Source organism: Leptinotarsa decemlineata, unplaced genomic scaffold, assembly GCF_025532065.1.
Source record: "Leptinotarsa decemlineata unplaced genomic scaffold, Ldec_3_MD MMD2_P_RNA_scaffold_11, whole genome shotgun sequence".
Lineage (NCBI taxonomy): Eukaryota > Metazoa > Arthropoda > Insecta > Coleoptera > Chrysomelidae > Leptinotarsa > Leptinotarsa decemlineata.
In genome coordinates this window covers 1,981,516-1,998,144 of record NW_027412525.1, presented here as the reverse complement: position 1 = coordinate 1,998,144, position 16,629 = coordinate 1,981,516, and the positions used below count along the sequence as shown (strand labels likewise).

At 33.6% G+C, this 16,629-nt stretch overlaps 1 protein-coding gene across 2 annotated transcripts in view; it reads right to left on the bottom strand.

The window, feature by feature from the left end:
* Positions 1-957: 957 nt before the first annotated feature.
* Positions 958-16,629, bottom strand: part of sm (heterogeneous nuclear ribonucleoprotein L) — a 532,854-nt gene continuing 517,182 nt past the window's right edge. The window contains exons 7-10 of one of the 2 annotated variants that reach the window (XM_074169375.1): positions 11,045-11,295; positions 5,541-5,891; positions 1,789-1,996; positions 958-1,218 (exon numbers count right to left, since the gene is read on the bottom strand). In XM_074169375.1, coding sequence (XP_074025476.1) covers positions 1,106-1,218; positions 1,789-1,996; positions 5,541-5,891; positions 11,045-11,295 — 923 coding nt within the window. In that variant the 3' untranslated portion in view covers positions 958-1,105. The remainder of the gene's footprint in view (positions 1,219-1,788; positions 1,997-5,540; positions 5,892-11,044; positions 11,296-16,629) is intronic. The other variant, XM_074169383.1, reaches the window with a different exon arrangement.

Here is a 16,629-nt window from a genome sequence, read left to right as displayed (position 1 = left end):
TTAGATTATATCTAGACTGAGGCCCATATGTTAGGAAGACATTCAACTAAAGTAGCACAAGTTTTAGTTCTACAGGACGTTATTTTTCCGGCTAAAAGCTGTTTCGATGAACTGCAGGCTTTTATGTCAAAAAATTATACAAAAATTCTATCCAATCAGCTACTACCTAGAGGCAATAATTCGAGCCAACCCGATTCATTGATTGATATGATTTTTCAGAAGTACAAAGCCCAAAAAAATAGTCACTGTAGTGATATGTACCTAAAATATGTAAATTCTTTCAGATTGGCAACGCTAACTATTTGAATGAATTGGTGTACTCTAATAATATGTTTCATATTGACTTTTCGTGATCTTGTAAAAAACTTTAATCGAAAATTTTCCACTTGCCCTCAGAAATAAATCAATCTTGTAACACAATGGTACATAAATGAGTATAAGAAATTTGACAGCACATAAACCAAAAATTATTTCCTCACAATGCTCATATCACTTTGTCTTGACCAAATAATTGTAATCAGTCAATATAAAGAAAGTTATGCAATAGCCACTTGTTACTTTGATTGATTTATTTTCAAAGGCATCACAGCATCAACTTATTTGTATTTTAAATACCACAACAAAATGAAATTAAATAACTAATAACTCAATCAATATTCTTCATCAAATCTCTGATGATTAATAAAGTTCAAATATACTTATGAATAGCCTAATTTGTAAAAATCGTAACACTAATCGTTGCAAGTAAAATGTTGAACAGCGCTAATTGTGAATGTGTCACACACAGACAATTTGTAACTTCACTATACAGTAAGTAGATATGTTTACAGTAATGTTAGGTAATTGAACAATAATCTTTAGTCAATCAAAAAAGTTTTTGAATATAAATGACTTGTAATGATTACAAAAATATTTTTCAACTTTCTGAAAAATCAAATGAAAAAATAACATTGGTCAACGAGATTCACTGGTTTTTTCTTTCAAGAGAAATTGTCAAACAATATCGCGTATAAGTACTTAAATTATCATTAACAATAATAAATATGTTGGATTACAATATTATATGGAAAGGATATGTATTTGTTAAATTAGGGGGGGTGAATAATTAGTGTTCTTGCATTTTTTCTCCTGGTTCATTTGAATTATTATCACCATTTCTAATAGTCATGCTGCGTGATGAAGAGAAGCACAGCTTCATTATGAATGGAAACTTCATACCTGAAAATATAAATTAATGATTTGAGGATATCATTTAACATATCTAATATGAAGAATTTCTGAAAGTTGAAGTTACCCTTCACATGAAAATATGTTGGGCACATAATTATCTTTCAATATTTAGTATAAGGCCAGTAATAATTTTTTTACTGAGCGCCAATTGATTTTTGTTGTTGTTTCATAATTTAATGATTTGTATTACTTTCTTCTTTAAAAAAGAATATTGAAGTTATAGGAAAAAAAAAGAATCCAGACGACAAGCTTAGGCAGCAAAAGTTTATGTTCACATGCAGATATACATATTTGGAAATGAACTTATGTAAAGAAACATTTCATATATTCCTTAGGAAAAAAACTCGATAATTGAATCACGAGATGGATAGCTTTTTTATATGAATAACCTACTTTTTTTTATTGGAAGCCATCTCTTGAAGCTATCCGAGATTTGTTATGTATGAATATGGTCAATAAATGATCTCTCAACTTTTATATATCATCACCTCTTCTGATAAACAATACTCCTAATAGTAAATGAATAGATTTTCTAAGAAGAGGAAAATTAGAGTTTACCTGGACTCTCGATGGCAGCATGATTGCATGCCATCACAGCTGCTACTGCCTCTGTGGTGTTTTCAAATTCAAGTAATCCAGAACTCGATCGTTCAGATTTCATTGGAAAAAGCTTAACAGCTTTTGGAGGAACTACATCATAATCCCTGAAAACTTCAATCAACTGTTCTTCTGTCACCTGGGGCGGAGTATTGAAAAAGTGCAGAATCTGCAACAGACATTAGATATTTTTGGATAAATTTTTGAATTAAAAAGAAGAGAAAATAAGCCAAATGATGAAACACTTGATCATTAGTGTATAGTTATACAAAGTTCTTTAAATTTTATTTGTTCCTCATAATCTACCGAGTGGCAAGATATGATATGTATGATATATATATATATATATATATATATATATATATATATATATATATATATATATATATATATATATATATATATATATATATATATATATATATATATATATATATATATATATATATATATATATATATATATATATATATATATATATGATATGTCAATTTGTGAAACATTTATTAACACATGATTCTATAATTTCATGATAAACAAACTGAGAATTTTAGTTTATTTCACCTCATAATGATTTAATGTCTTCTTATGGTCTTTGAAATTACTATCCACACATTTTACTACTACTGACATTTGGAAACAAAAGTAGAGAAAAAAATCAACAATGACACATTAACTTATAGGTCTTTCAAATAATCACTCAGTTCAGGAGCTCACTAAAAATACAAGTTTTGGAATTGTTCACACTTCAAAACATAACTTTCAAGAGTGTAAATGTATCTTTAGAACCCCCTCACGAGAGTGAAATCCAACCCTTGAATTTTAAAGAGGATTAGAGGTCATGATGGAGTAGTTATCGAAAAAACATTATAACTTCAAGTCAACAAGAGAATTAGATTTTATCAAAATGTATGACAAATGCGAAATTGACAGAGTGTCTTATAATTATCACGAAAACATTTGTCCTGGTAAAAAAAACTCCAACACAGTTTCCATGTTGATTATGTGTGAATTTTTGCCAGATCCTTGACGGTTATGACAACTAAGAATCTCGTCCAAGAAAAATGAATACTGAAAAACATATACTGCAATTCGAGTTATTTATCTTCCTTTAGATTGTTGCAGTAGATAATTTTATTCCAATGGAATTCATATAATTTCAAAATTTTTCGAATGTACAGCTCATGCCAGAAATGCATGTAATTATCTGTCACTTAATATAGAATCAATTATGATGAGCTCAAATAGAAACTCATATAACTTCGTTTTATACTATTTCATTGTGTAGTTTCTTTTTTATTTGCCTTCTTTGATTCTGTCTCCATAAATTTGGCACTGAAATCAGTTGTGCATTTCCAGTGTACTTCCAATGGAAAATATCAGACAGAATCACTTCAATTTTCTATCATAAACATCGAATGCCAAGTACCTACTAAATGAGAAACAATAATATACAATACGTAAATCAATTTTAGGTGAAAAACATGTTAGGTGAAAATCATGTTAGGTGAAATATGAAAAATTAGTAAAGACATTTTTAATTTTAAACTGTATTTATAATTCAAGTGTTACATCTCATTCCATCGAGAAGGCATTGATTGAAAGTATACCCAAAGAGTTCACTCACAAATTGAAAATCGTTCTTGTTATGCACATTGACCTTTGTGTCGCATCATTGTTATTCTTTTTAGTTTCTGTATCAGTAAAAAATTGTATTAGTCAAAATACTCTGGAATCCATCAACAAAAAATAATTTGATCACATATTATCAAATATAATTCAAGACAGGCCAATTTAATCAAAACCCCATGGCATCAACTTCTTGTCTCCTGAAGAAATTCTTTACTTTACCATCTTTATATTTTACTAACTGAATATGAAATAAATATGAAGTCTCCTAATGCAATATTATTCAAGGAAAAATTGAAAGAGTTACTTTTGGAACTCAGTGTCAGATTTCAAAGACCATTTTTTCAAGGTTTGTGAGGGTACTTTGGAATATATTTAGTGTAAATATGTTTTTAATGATCTGTTTTTCCATAGCGGTAACTTCTTTTATGCTCAGTCAAGCGCTGTTTCATTGCTTCTTTTCGTGTATCCGATGTAGAACAAACAACAACTACACGGTATTCAGTATACTCCTGTTTCTGTTTTTTCCGTTAACCAACTGTCGCACCCCTACGAACGACAACCGTTAGAAGTCGAAACTTGTGCGAGCTAAGGATTAACGAGGTCTTACTTTTTAACGTGTAATTTTTAACACGGGTTGGACGATAGCAAGTGAAAATCGATCGTTCAGACTAGGGCTTGAACCACCGACCAACACGGCAGTCAATTAGAGTGAGTCAACAAAGCACCCACGACGAACCGCCAGGCTACCAACCGACTGGGGTACTTAATGGATCCTTGGGGTCTATTGCTGACCTGAGACTATTCTCTATCGTTCTTTTGTGCTTGAAAATGGCCATATAACTTGTTGTTTTTCGTTTTTGAGGGTCCTCTCAATCAGGCCCGTCACATCGCTTTTGTAGATCAGAAAAGTTCTTCCATTGGCCGTTCGCTTCAGTGTCACCGTGAAGTGTTTCTATATGGATCCAAGGCTGGGTTGATTTCGGCCTCGTTATATCTGTTATCCAGAAACCCATTCTTCAGATGACTTATAGTCCTTCCGGAGTTCTTATTCAAATATCGGTTTGGGTTGGTTTCCTGTATACTTCATGCCCCGGTCTTCCGTATTTCCACTATAGCATCCAGAAAAGCGATTCCCCTTCCTCTTCTTTTTCCATTGTGAGCTGGATTTTCAGATTCCGAAAATTCAAGAATCGTCAAAATTTCCGGAACACTTGAATTATTTGGTTGGACACTTCAGGTACAAGAGCAGTCGGTCGTCCAACATCTAGTTCCATTATAAGTACAAACGCACCAGAACTATTTTTATTGGCGTATCGTAGCAATGTGGAGCACTTCGTCCGTTGCACCATCGCCTTTGATAATGTCTGCCGCAGTAGCAGTCGAAACGTCAGGTACAAATACCTGCAGATCACGGCTAATAAACCAGAAAACATCAGATAAGTTGTTCGCCACCGGCCGTGAAAGCCTACATAACATAATGATTCTAATTTACTAGTCAGTTGTTGCTGACACTTCGAGATATACCATTCGTGCTCTCAGTAAACACGTGATGATGTCTGCCGCAGTAGTACTACAAGTTCCATTCAACCACGACCTACCAGCTCGAATTTTGTTCTCTTTGATCGTAACTCCGGCCGTGAAAGCTTATGTTTTCAATTTTTTTTTTCATCTTATATCAGTTTGTCTTGATGACTTTGCTTATTCCATTTTTAATACCCTTCATTTCAATTTCAAAAAGTGTTTAGATTCAGGTCACAAATATGTTAATCCATTCGAACAATGGGAGTCGGGACCAATACCATTCGATTATAAAATACTTTCAAAAACGTTTAAATAAATACGAAAGTTTCGATATACTTTTTGGATTTCATAGGTATGAAGGCGATTACATATTGTGATGGAAACAGATGTTTTAGCTCATCCCCAATATGTCAGAAATGCCAAAAACACCATATCCTGAAAAACTTTCCGTATTATCCAAACTTGAATCTTCAAATTCTGATAGCCATTGTTTAAAAAATGTATATGGATAAAGATGGTGAAGAGGTACAAAAATAGTCACAAAAATCAAACATACTCACTTTACTTGGCGGTTGAATCCTATTTTTGCTCGCCATCGCTGGATTCATGAATCGATTATTTTTATTATTAATGTAAAGTTTGTAAGATGGAGATTTGTCGGGTAATGGATAAGGATTTGTAACTTCACTCAGGAATGGTTGTTTGCTGAATGCGAGCTGTAGTTTATGCTCTTTTGCATTTTCTTCATCCAAAAGCTGTTGTTCGTTGATGTTGTTCGAGCGATGTGTTAGTGGGATTGCTCCTGTGATTCCAATTACAACGTTGTTGAGGTTTTGAACACACCTTTCAACTGCAACACTGTCTCCCATTTGTACCATGGCTGTTCCTTCTTTCGATTTCAGAAATTTAATCTGAAAAATGAACTGAATAAATAAAATGCAAAGAAAATAACTGTAATTGACAACAGCTTTCTCCAATTAACTTCCAGAATTCTCATCTGCTGATTTAGAAAAGTATTATTTATTAAACATCATATAATTAGATTGTCATTGACAGCAAATTTTGGTGAAAATTCAAATTGGATAAACTAGGTAAGAATTGAAAATCAAAATAAGACAAAATGTTAAAGAAATAAAAGATACTCCAACAGTCTGGTATATATTTTATGTCATACAAAGGCCTACAATGCAACAATTGTATTTTTTGATTCCCTTATAGATACAAACATACAACTTCACAAAGTATGGGAATAACGTTGTTAATAATCGATTATTTCCCCTCAATGTATAACAATAATCAAACAGCTTGGCAGCATCTACACAGTTTCGCCAGGATTAAATGTACTGTACACTGTACTGTTTAACCGATTGAAATGATAATAAATCGGTGCTCAGGTAAATTTTTGATTTTATATTATCGTTTCCTTTCTCTAGAAATCATTTCAACAAATTATTTTTCTCGCACATTTATCAAAGAATTTCATGATTTTAAAAATGTAACTTATAAGCAGATGCTTTTGTCTATAATATAATTTATGACAAAATTTCTCGAGCTACTGTGTAGAGATGTCATCAAATTATTATACACTTAAATCATTTGAAAAGCGAGAGTGGAACTTGAAAACAATAAAAACAAATAATGAAAATCTGACATGTAGGTCGTGGTTTCAAAAATATTAGTGAAATGAAATATTGTAGTTTAACTTTTCTTAATAACCTTCTACATTTATCAGTAACTTCAAATACTCTAAAAATTAGGGAGGGTATATCAATTTTCAGGAGTATATCCAATATCAGCTCATTCTTACTTGGACAGCGAGGCGGTTCATATTTTCTCACATTTTTCTTTATTTTTTTTTTTACTTTTTACGGATTTACGATCTTAGGCAAACCTCAGTAGAAATAATGAGTTGGGATAGCAATACATTCAGGTACAGTTCAAGTAAACGATATAGTGGAACCTGTCTTCCAACAACTCCCATTTAATAATATAGTTAGAGGGAGCTAACTAATTTCGTTACTTAATAATCATTTCTGATTATATAAGAATCATTTATAGGGTGTAACTGAATAAGTGTAAAACATTTAAGAAGGTGATTCCTCATCGAAAAAAAGATAGGATCTTTCATATAAAGAAATTTCATTGGAGCATTCCTTGTTAAGATACAGCCCCTTAAAGGGGGTACATAACATTTGTATAACAATTTTTTTCACAAGCACTAAAAAAGTTACAATATTGAAATTAACCTGACGTTTTGAACTACCAAAAAGACACTTAGCCAGAAATTTATTTGGTTTACCCCATGGTTATAAGGGCTGGAAAACGCAACCCCTAAATTTTATTTCCAAAGTAACTTTTTGTCTTATTATTTGTTTACCATTTAAAAATTTATTTCCGATAGCCTGTTTCATTCTAAACAAAAATGTCTCTTGGGTTTTTTGCCCAAAATAAACCAGTTCGCAGCAAAAAATTATTTTACCAACAACTACAGAGATACATCGTCATAAATGCGAAAATACGAAACTAATCTATCTAGTAGGTCGCTTTTAGTGATAGTGACATTTAAATTGGTATGACGCTGTCAGTTTGTGAATTTTCGAAATTGAATTAATACTAATTGTGTGTTGTTGTTCTGTTCTTAATTTGTTACTTTAATAATTCACTTGTAATCAAAATGGCATACACAAATGAGGAAATGGCTGATATGCATTACGTTTACGATCTGTCGCAGGGAAATGGGTTAGAAGCTTCTGGAAGATATGCTTAAATGTATCCTCAACGGCAGCATCCTTCACATAGAATATTTGCTCGACTTCATCAACGATTACGAGGATATGGTTCATTCGACAAAAGAACGCAGGATTGTGGTCGCCATCGAGATATACGAACACCACAGCTTGGTGAAGCAGTACTTCATTTGATTGAAGAACAACCTACCACCAGTACTAGAAAGATTGCTTTCCAGCTGAATGGATGGCGGTATTTCGGAGTTTAAAGGAACAACTCTTATACCCTCACCATCTGCAACGAGTACAGGCATTGTTACCGCAAGACTTTCCAAACCGTCTTGAATTTTGCAATTGGATGCTGGAAATGATTAGAAGAAATTGTGACTTTCTGAAGATGATATAATTCACAAACGAATGTAGTTTTTCTCGGGACAAGATTATTAATTTTCATAATTGCCACATATGGGCTGATGAAAACCCTCACGCTATTGTCGAAACTAACCATCAAGAACAGTTTTCTCTTAACGTGTGGCTCGGAGTTATTGGGGATGATTTAATTGGACCTCATGCCTACCTCCTCGAGGTAGGCATACGTAGGCGTACGGTGAGGCATACGTTCAATTTTTAAGAGAAGTGCATCCAGTACTGCTGGAGGAAGTTCCTTTGAGCGTCAGAAGGGATATGTTTTTTATGCATGATGGGGCTCCCGCCCATTTTAGTCAAGTAGCACGTCAGCATTTAACTGAAACATATGCAAATCAGTGGATAGGTTGAGGAGGACTACAGAACTGGCCCCGGATCTCAATCTTCTCGATTTCTCTATTTGGGGACATTTACAGCATTTGGTTTATCGTACTCCTGTTCGTGATGTAGAGGACTTAAGAAACCGCATCATCGATGCGTACAGGGTAATCAGAGAGACTTCAAGAATATTTGAGCGAATACATGACTTAATGCGCCGACGCGACGTCTAGACGCATGCGTAATGTCTGAAGGTAGACATATTAAACATTTACTATGATTTCTACATGTTGTGTGTTTTGTTTATTACCCTTTAATCGTTTAATGCAGGTACTAACTACAAAATAACAATAAATCCAGTTCGCATTTATGACGACGTATCTCTGTAGCTGTTCATAAAATAATTTTTTGCTGCGAACTGGTTTATTTTGGGCAAAAAACCCAGGAGACATTTTTTGTTTAGAATATTCAAATTCATCACTACACTGGAAAAAGTATATGTTGTTATCACACTCCTTATTACTATTAGTACTTGTCCAAGGATGCCACATTTTAAACATATAACAAACATTTTGAGTAATTATAACTGCACCAATATCGAATTTCAGCACTCAAATCGCGATCAGTTCTGAACTTAACACGATGGTGTTAACCGTTCCTGCATTCTCCGATATATATTCGTTACCGTAAGATGACTTCAAATTTGATTTTATGATTCTTCAGCCAATCATAAAACTCGGTTTGCAAAAATTATCCAATATGAATCCCCAAGTCCACAGGCCACGTGGAGTAGTTCGCTGCCGGTTCATTTCTATGTATTGTATTTTTTGACCTTTGAGAGTGCTGCCAACTTTAAGAATGCCCAATATCGTTTACTTCGACTATACTTGGTGTTTATTTATTGAAATAAAAGTGAGTCAAAAAAATTTTCAGTTAACTGTAGTAAATAATGAAACAAAGGTATTGCTAGCCAATGAAAAGATTGCCACAAAAAATATAGGTCTATATTTGAAATTTAAAACTTGAGGCGGGTTCAGAACATATCTTGATAGAGGTAAAGGCTTTCGCGGCCGAGGTTTTCAGTGTCACTATTTTTCGAGTTTGAAGGCCGTCGATATTTGGAATTTCTTCCTGACGTTTATACCTGAGGTTTATACATCCTGAGTTTTTCCCCGATGACTGAATATTCTGGCTGCGTAAAGCGTATTTATATTTAAAAAAACTAATCATACAGTTTATTGTATGATTTTCACTATAAAAGGGTTTTACAAAAACAGCGACACGTGTTTCGCTATAAAATAGCTTCCTCAAGCATAAACTTGACTCCTGTGCTGATACGTACACCTGGATTAGGTGAATTGCCTAAAGCGTGTTTATGTTAACTCAGGTAATTTGATGTGCTAATACCTGTACCTGGATTAGGTGAATTCCTTAAAGCGTGGTCATGCTGACTCAGGTAGTTTGATGTCCTAATACCTGTGAATTATCAATAACATTCGAAGACCCCTTTCTACTTGCCGTCATGCTACTTGCTACTCTTGATCTTAGAATGGAATTACATATTTGATTGAGGTTCACCGCTTCTTCTTTTCTGTTGAAATTATCCTTGTGTTTCTGGATCTCTACTGCTTCCCGTACAAGTCGGCGATGGTATCCCTGGATGGGGGCAATGAGTTTCGTGTTTTCAAACAGAATCCTGTGGTTTCCTTTACTGAGTGCGTGTTCCGCCACAGCCGACTTGTCCATTTGGTCTAGTCTGCAATTTCTTTCATGCTCCTTCAGCCTTGTTCCCATTGATCTCTTGGTGGTTCCGATGAGTACCTTCCCACAAGTGCACGGTATGCGATAGACCCTTGCTGCTGATAGTGGGTGTTTGGTGGGTTTAAAAACCGTTTTAATGTTATATTTCCCAAAGATTTTTCCAATTATATCTGTGACCACTGCTCTAACGGAACGGGCTCGAAAATTTTGTGAAACAGAGCACCTAGAGGAAGAACTGGAACGTCTTCATGTGACCTTGAGATCGAATGGATGCAGTGTACCCGAGATCAACAAGACCATAAAACTGAAAAGTTTCAAGGTTCAAAACGGGAAGAAGGCTCAGATGTTTGCACGTGCGTATCTACCCTACTGCTACCTTCCAGAATATAGATAATGAAGAAAGAGCGCAAGAATGCTGTTCTGAGCAATACTCAATTTCATCTTTGCTGCCTTCGCATAATTATGTGTACCATACATAAAGTAGGCTTAGTATGAATGACGAACTGATAATGTTCAACATTACTGTCATTGTTGCTCGATTTTTGAATTTTCTTTCGAGGTCACGAATATGTATTATTTAATACCAAAAAATTGGGTTGGTATTTTCCTTTGTTATTCATGAGGAAATCGAATTCATGAGCAATTAATCTAATTCACTCAGACATTTTTTTCCAACGGTAAATATCTTTTTCTATATAGTATCAGATTTTCTGGTGAGAAAGAAGAAAAAAATATCTTCTATAAATAAAACACCCTATTGCAAACGTTACTCAACTACCTGAATTCAAAGATGAAAATAAACTTGATATGTATATCTAATCAGTGCTACTCACCCGAGCGACATTTCCATAGAGACACATGAGATTGAATAACTTATCAGCGTTAGTCCTCAAAGGATCCAACCCGTACACCATGAGGACACCGCCGGGCTGTTGAAATTGGGCATTTCTCTGGTCCGTTGTGACTGCAGCCGGTGTCGCCCCCTTCCGGAACGCGTCTGTAGCGAACGTTTCCGGGAACCCGGTCGTGGCGCAAATTTCATCGTAAGTCCGAGTCGGTTCACTGGGATATGGATCTGGAAAGCATAAGGGAAGTTTTGAAAATGATGTGATTCCGAAAAAATACTCCTGAGCAAAAATGTAATCATCAGAATCAATGAAAATAAAAATATAGTTCTGATGATGACCGCCGCAGTAGCAGATGAAACATTTGGTAGTTCAGGTTTCATTTGACCACAACGTACTATTCCGGATTTTGTGTTCTTCAATATATACGGTGTGTGTGTCACATCGATCTTTCATCAGAAGTTTGAGATGGAGGAGTGAAGTTTTTCGTACGAAAATTTCAGGCAGAAATGCATTGTACTTTGTGAAATGATTTTCAATATCAGGATAACCAGTAAACGCGTGGCGTATTAAATTTAGGTGTACCGAGCGGTTCAGAAGTTATTTCAAAAATAATGTCAAGAAACGGATATATTCCACCATATTCATTTTCAGTTTTGTTATGAAAATTTTTGAAATGAAATTTCCTCATAAACAGATGATAATTTGACAAAAAACTTTCTCTAATACTGGATGAATCAAAACTGTAAAATAATATTCCTTAATTTAAATCAAATGAAACATTTTTTCATTTTATTTTACATCTGAGTTATCAAAATGAAGACTCCTGAATACACTGTCATCACCAAAATCTCTTGTTTTGCATATTCCTGAAGATTACTTCAAGATCTTTTAATGTTTCGAATTTATTTCTCTCTGAAATATCGTTTTTGAAGTTTTTGCTGGAGAAGTTTAATTTTGAGACTAATAAAAGAAAATAAATATTTCGAAATGAAATCTTTACACTTAAAGTTATATACTTCTAAATATTTTATATACAGTACGCTATATTAAAAATAATTGTATTGTTTCTCAATTCAGCTCATTAATTATGCATTTCGTAATAGGAGTCCCACGCACAGCTTCGGTTTTAGTGGGTTTCTCTGTCTTTGTTTGTACTGCATTTCTTGTCACTGTTTCAAATTATTCCAAAAACCTGATGTTTATACTTCCATACGTAATAATTACAGGTAGAAAATAGAGATTAGGTATCATAAATGGTAGTGATTAACATCAGAAGAGAAATAGCAAATAGATGAGTAAAATAATCCCAATAAGCTTGGTGTTGATTACGAAAAAAGAATTTCAAAAGTCACCAGATCTGCATTTTGTCGTGAACGGGTGAAAATAAATAGTTTGAATAATTTTTTGAATTATGACAACTCATTGATCTGCTGCACATTCATGAGAATAGTACTATACAGCTTTGGGGCAATGAAGGGAAGTCAAGGTTATTCAACATACTTCTGAACGAGTGGTAAGATATAGGTAGTGACGTTTTTGTCGGGTTCGATATTTGATATATAATATTCGCATCTTTGTAAAATCTATCAAATGATTATCTTGGCTTTTGGGAAAGAAGGTTTTTGGCTTTCTACTACTCCATCTTGATACAAAAAAATGTGGAAATCCTCCAAAGTTTGCCCTGTATTCAAGTCTGGAAAGGTAACATTAATATCAGTTGTTTCCAAAATACTGAAAATTATATTATACTATCAGACTGATTTATAACCATGTCCGTTCTTCGGTGTCAATTTTTCAACATGGCTTTATCAAGGCTCATAGTACTGAAAATAATCTCTGTGTTTTCACTCAATTTGCCTCGGATGCACTTGATAATAAGCGACAAGTTGACGTCATCTACACGGACTTCAGCAAGGCGTTTGATCGAGTAGGTATCACATCAACAGCTGCTAAAGAAACTGTCGAATTTTGGCAGAATATCTAATATTCAGTTGCTCCTGAAATTACATTCATATGATCGACGTAGTTATGTTGAATGTGATCGTATAAAATCCTCCTGCTTTGTAGCGAGTTCGGGTATCCCACAAGGGTTTAATCTTGAACCGTTATCATTCATACTATTTATAAATGACATAGCCCATGATATCACTTCTCATAAATTGTAATTTGCAGATGACATGAAAATATATCGTGAAATACAAGATGAAATAGACTGTTTCACATTGCAGGAGGACATAAATTATTTGACTAACTTGTGTATTCATAATAAATTGTACTTAAACACAAATAAATGTGAAATAATGACATTCAAACGTAAAATCTTACCGGTAACATTCAACTATGTACTAGATAGTGAAAGTTTAACGCGAATCACGGAATCAAACGATCTGGGGGTTTTGTTTGATCAAAAACTCATATATTCCAATCATTTTCTGGATGTGATATCAAGTTCAATGAGAAGTTTGGGTTTCTTAGTACGCAACTGAGAGGAATTGAAGACCTTTGATTCTTTGAAAACCAATTACTTAACACTGATCAGGAGTAAATTACAGTACTGTAGTATCGTTTGGAATCCGTCTCATATGAAACATATATCTAGTTTGGGAAATGTTGAGATTAATGCATATTTCAAAAAACATGGTGCTTATCCCGAGAGGGGTTATAGCTATGACTCATTGTTGAACGAGTTCCAAATGATATCTCTAAAAAAATTGAGGCATAGCCGAGATATGTGTTTTGCATATAAAATAATACATGGACAGATAGATTGCTCGACTCTATCGTCTCAAATGCTATTCTGTGTACCGCATATTTCATCTAGATTCTGTAGCACATTTCATATCTCAGTTTACGATACACTGCATAATTTTCATTCTCCCATAACTACTATATCTAAATAGAGACGGTTATATTTTTAGAAGTGACTGATTTTTTGGGAAAGACAGTTTTTGGCTTTCTACTACTTCATCTTGATACAAAAACTGCGGGAATCTTCCAGAGAAAGGAAGGAAGTGATCAATTTTAAAATAAGTAACTATATCTAGAAGTGTTAATAATGTTTCTAGGTAATGTAGATATATTTTTTCTAACGTTGAAACAATTCAAAAAAGAGATCATAATTATAATTGTATACACCTGTAAATAGGATTTTGGGCCTGCTGGATGTATTGAATAAATAAATAAAGGAAGAAAGCAATCTTCTTTTGAAATTGATTGCTTCTTTCATTTCTTTGGAGGATTCCCACATTTTTTTGTATTGAAATGGAGTAGTAGAAAGCCAAAAACTTCCTTTCTCAAAAATTAATCATTCCTAAAAATATAACCCTTTCATTAAATTACCTTGGTTTTTTCAGAAAAAATAATTTCATCTTTTTTTGAGTTGCTTTGAGCTAATCGGTGTGATTATTCGATGCTCTGCTCCAACTCATTTTCAACCAATGCATGGTATTGCACTTCCATTTTGTTAATTTTCAATGTTTTTGAATGTGAAGAGAATCTCTCGTAATTAATAACATATAAAATGTACTAAGTTTATCCCGAGTGAATATGGTCGACGATATTTCCCTGAAGATGCCATACATGGGATGGAGAGAGAACTCAATCCTCGAGTATCAAAGATAAGCGAGGCTTTCCAAGTCGGCAAGTTGCAAAGCTAAGCGTTGACATTGACCTCGACGAAATTCGTTCACAGTAAGCCATAATGTTGAATAGAGTCCAAACACTGTCCTTTAAAGGCAGTTGGACAGTCCAGCAACGCATTTATAGTTCAGCCTAACACCACTGATGATACCTAGTGGGTCGAAACTGGGCTATCTGGCTCCGGTTTTCAACCTTGAGTTGTTATATATATATATATATATATATATATATATATATATATATATATATATATATATATATAGTATGGTAAAATGGATTAACAGGGTCTCATATATATATATATATATATATATATATATATATATATATATATATATATATATATATATATATATATATATATATATATATATAGTTTTGAATAACAAAATTAGTTAGCTCCCTAACTATATTATTAAAGAGGAGCTGTTGGAAGGTAGGTTGCACTATATCATTTATTTAAACTATACTAGTACTATTACAAAATTACTTCCGAAAATATTAAAAATGTATTGATATCAGAAATATAACTTACAGCAAATTATTGTCAATAGCAAATTATGTTGTTAATTTTTATTTCCGTGCATATTATTACACTCTTCATATAATAGTGGATTACATCGACAAATTCACGTTGGAATGTATTTATGAAGCCCTTACCAAGGGAAGTAACAAAAACAAGGTAACGTCGAGGGTATATTTTATGAGGTCCGATGAGGGTTGTAATGTAATAAAAACAAGATTAATATCGATGTTCTATTATCGACAGAAAAAAACAACCGATGTAGGGGCAGGTTTCATGTTTCATGTCATCGCCTGACCACAAGCCTTCATTGTATTTTTAATAAGTGACAATCATGGGACAAGTGATCGTGTTTATTAATTCAAGCAACAATTTCGGAAATCACGAAAAATCCTCTTCGAAGAATGTGTATTGAAATATTATATAAAGCAAATATGGTCTGGTTTGTAGTCTATGTCAATAAACATATATATGAAGATTGTCTATCTAATAAATGGTTCTATGATAGGATCATTAATGATAATTTGAATTGTAAATCGCAGGGAAATCAAATCATGTAACTAAATGATTGAATGACATGAAATGAATAAATTACTAAATTTGTACAAACTGATCTTGCAGATCCCTATTCAAGAATTGTAGAATGAATTTACAAGTAAATTGAATATTTTTTCATTGAGTCTACTCCAACGGATTTTTTACATAGAAGGCGATTCCAATAAAATCTATGGGAATTTTCAATCTATATTCTTTCGAAAACTAGGATTGTTCCCAAACACTAGAACTGTGACATTCCTCCCGACGCACATTTCACCAACCAAGTTGGCGTCTTCAAGAGACGAAGTAGTGATTAACTTTCCTTTCTTCATACAAAAAATGTGGAAAACTTTCGAAGGAAGGAAGAAAAAAATTGAGTTCAAAATAATTTATTCACGAAGATGTGTAGATCTTGCCTAGAGGTTACTTTTCAGATACAAACTGGAAGGAAAAACCTTTCAGAAAACACAACTTTCACATGCACATTGAATTACACGATAGAAAACAACTTATAGGTTGTTTCAAAAGTTTTGTCGTCTTTATAAGTCTACTTGGAACTGTAATATCTCAGTGTGAATACCCATTCAATTCAATCAAAATAAGCGCCATTTGAATCAGTTCACTTCTGCCACCACAACACAAGTCTATTAATTTCGTCAGTATAAAAATTGCGTGTTAGGGATTCGGGGAGGCCGTTTTTGCCTCGTCCTGATTGGCGAAGGAGAAAGTTATCGAAGTGCTTGAAAATATTGTGGCCGGCTGGGCTGGGGAGATTTGGGGACTATTGTCCCCAGCATCAACCAATAGAGTACACAATTCTCTATCGATCAGTATATACCACGACACAGTAGACTGAAAATTCATTGGGATA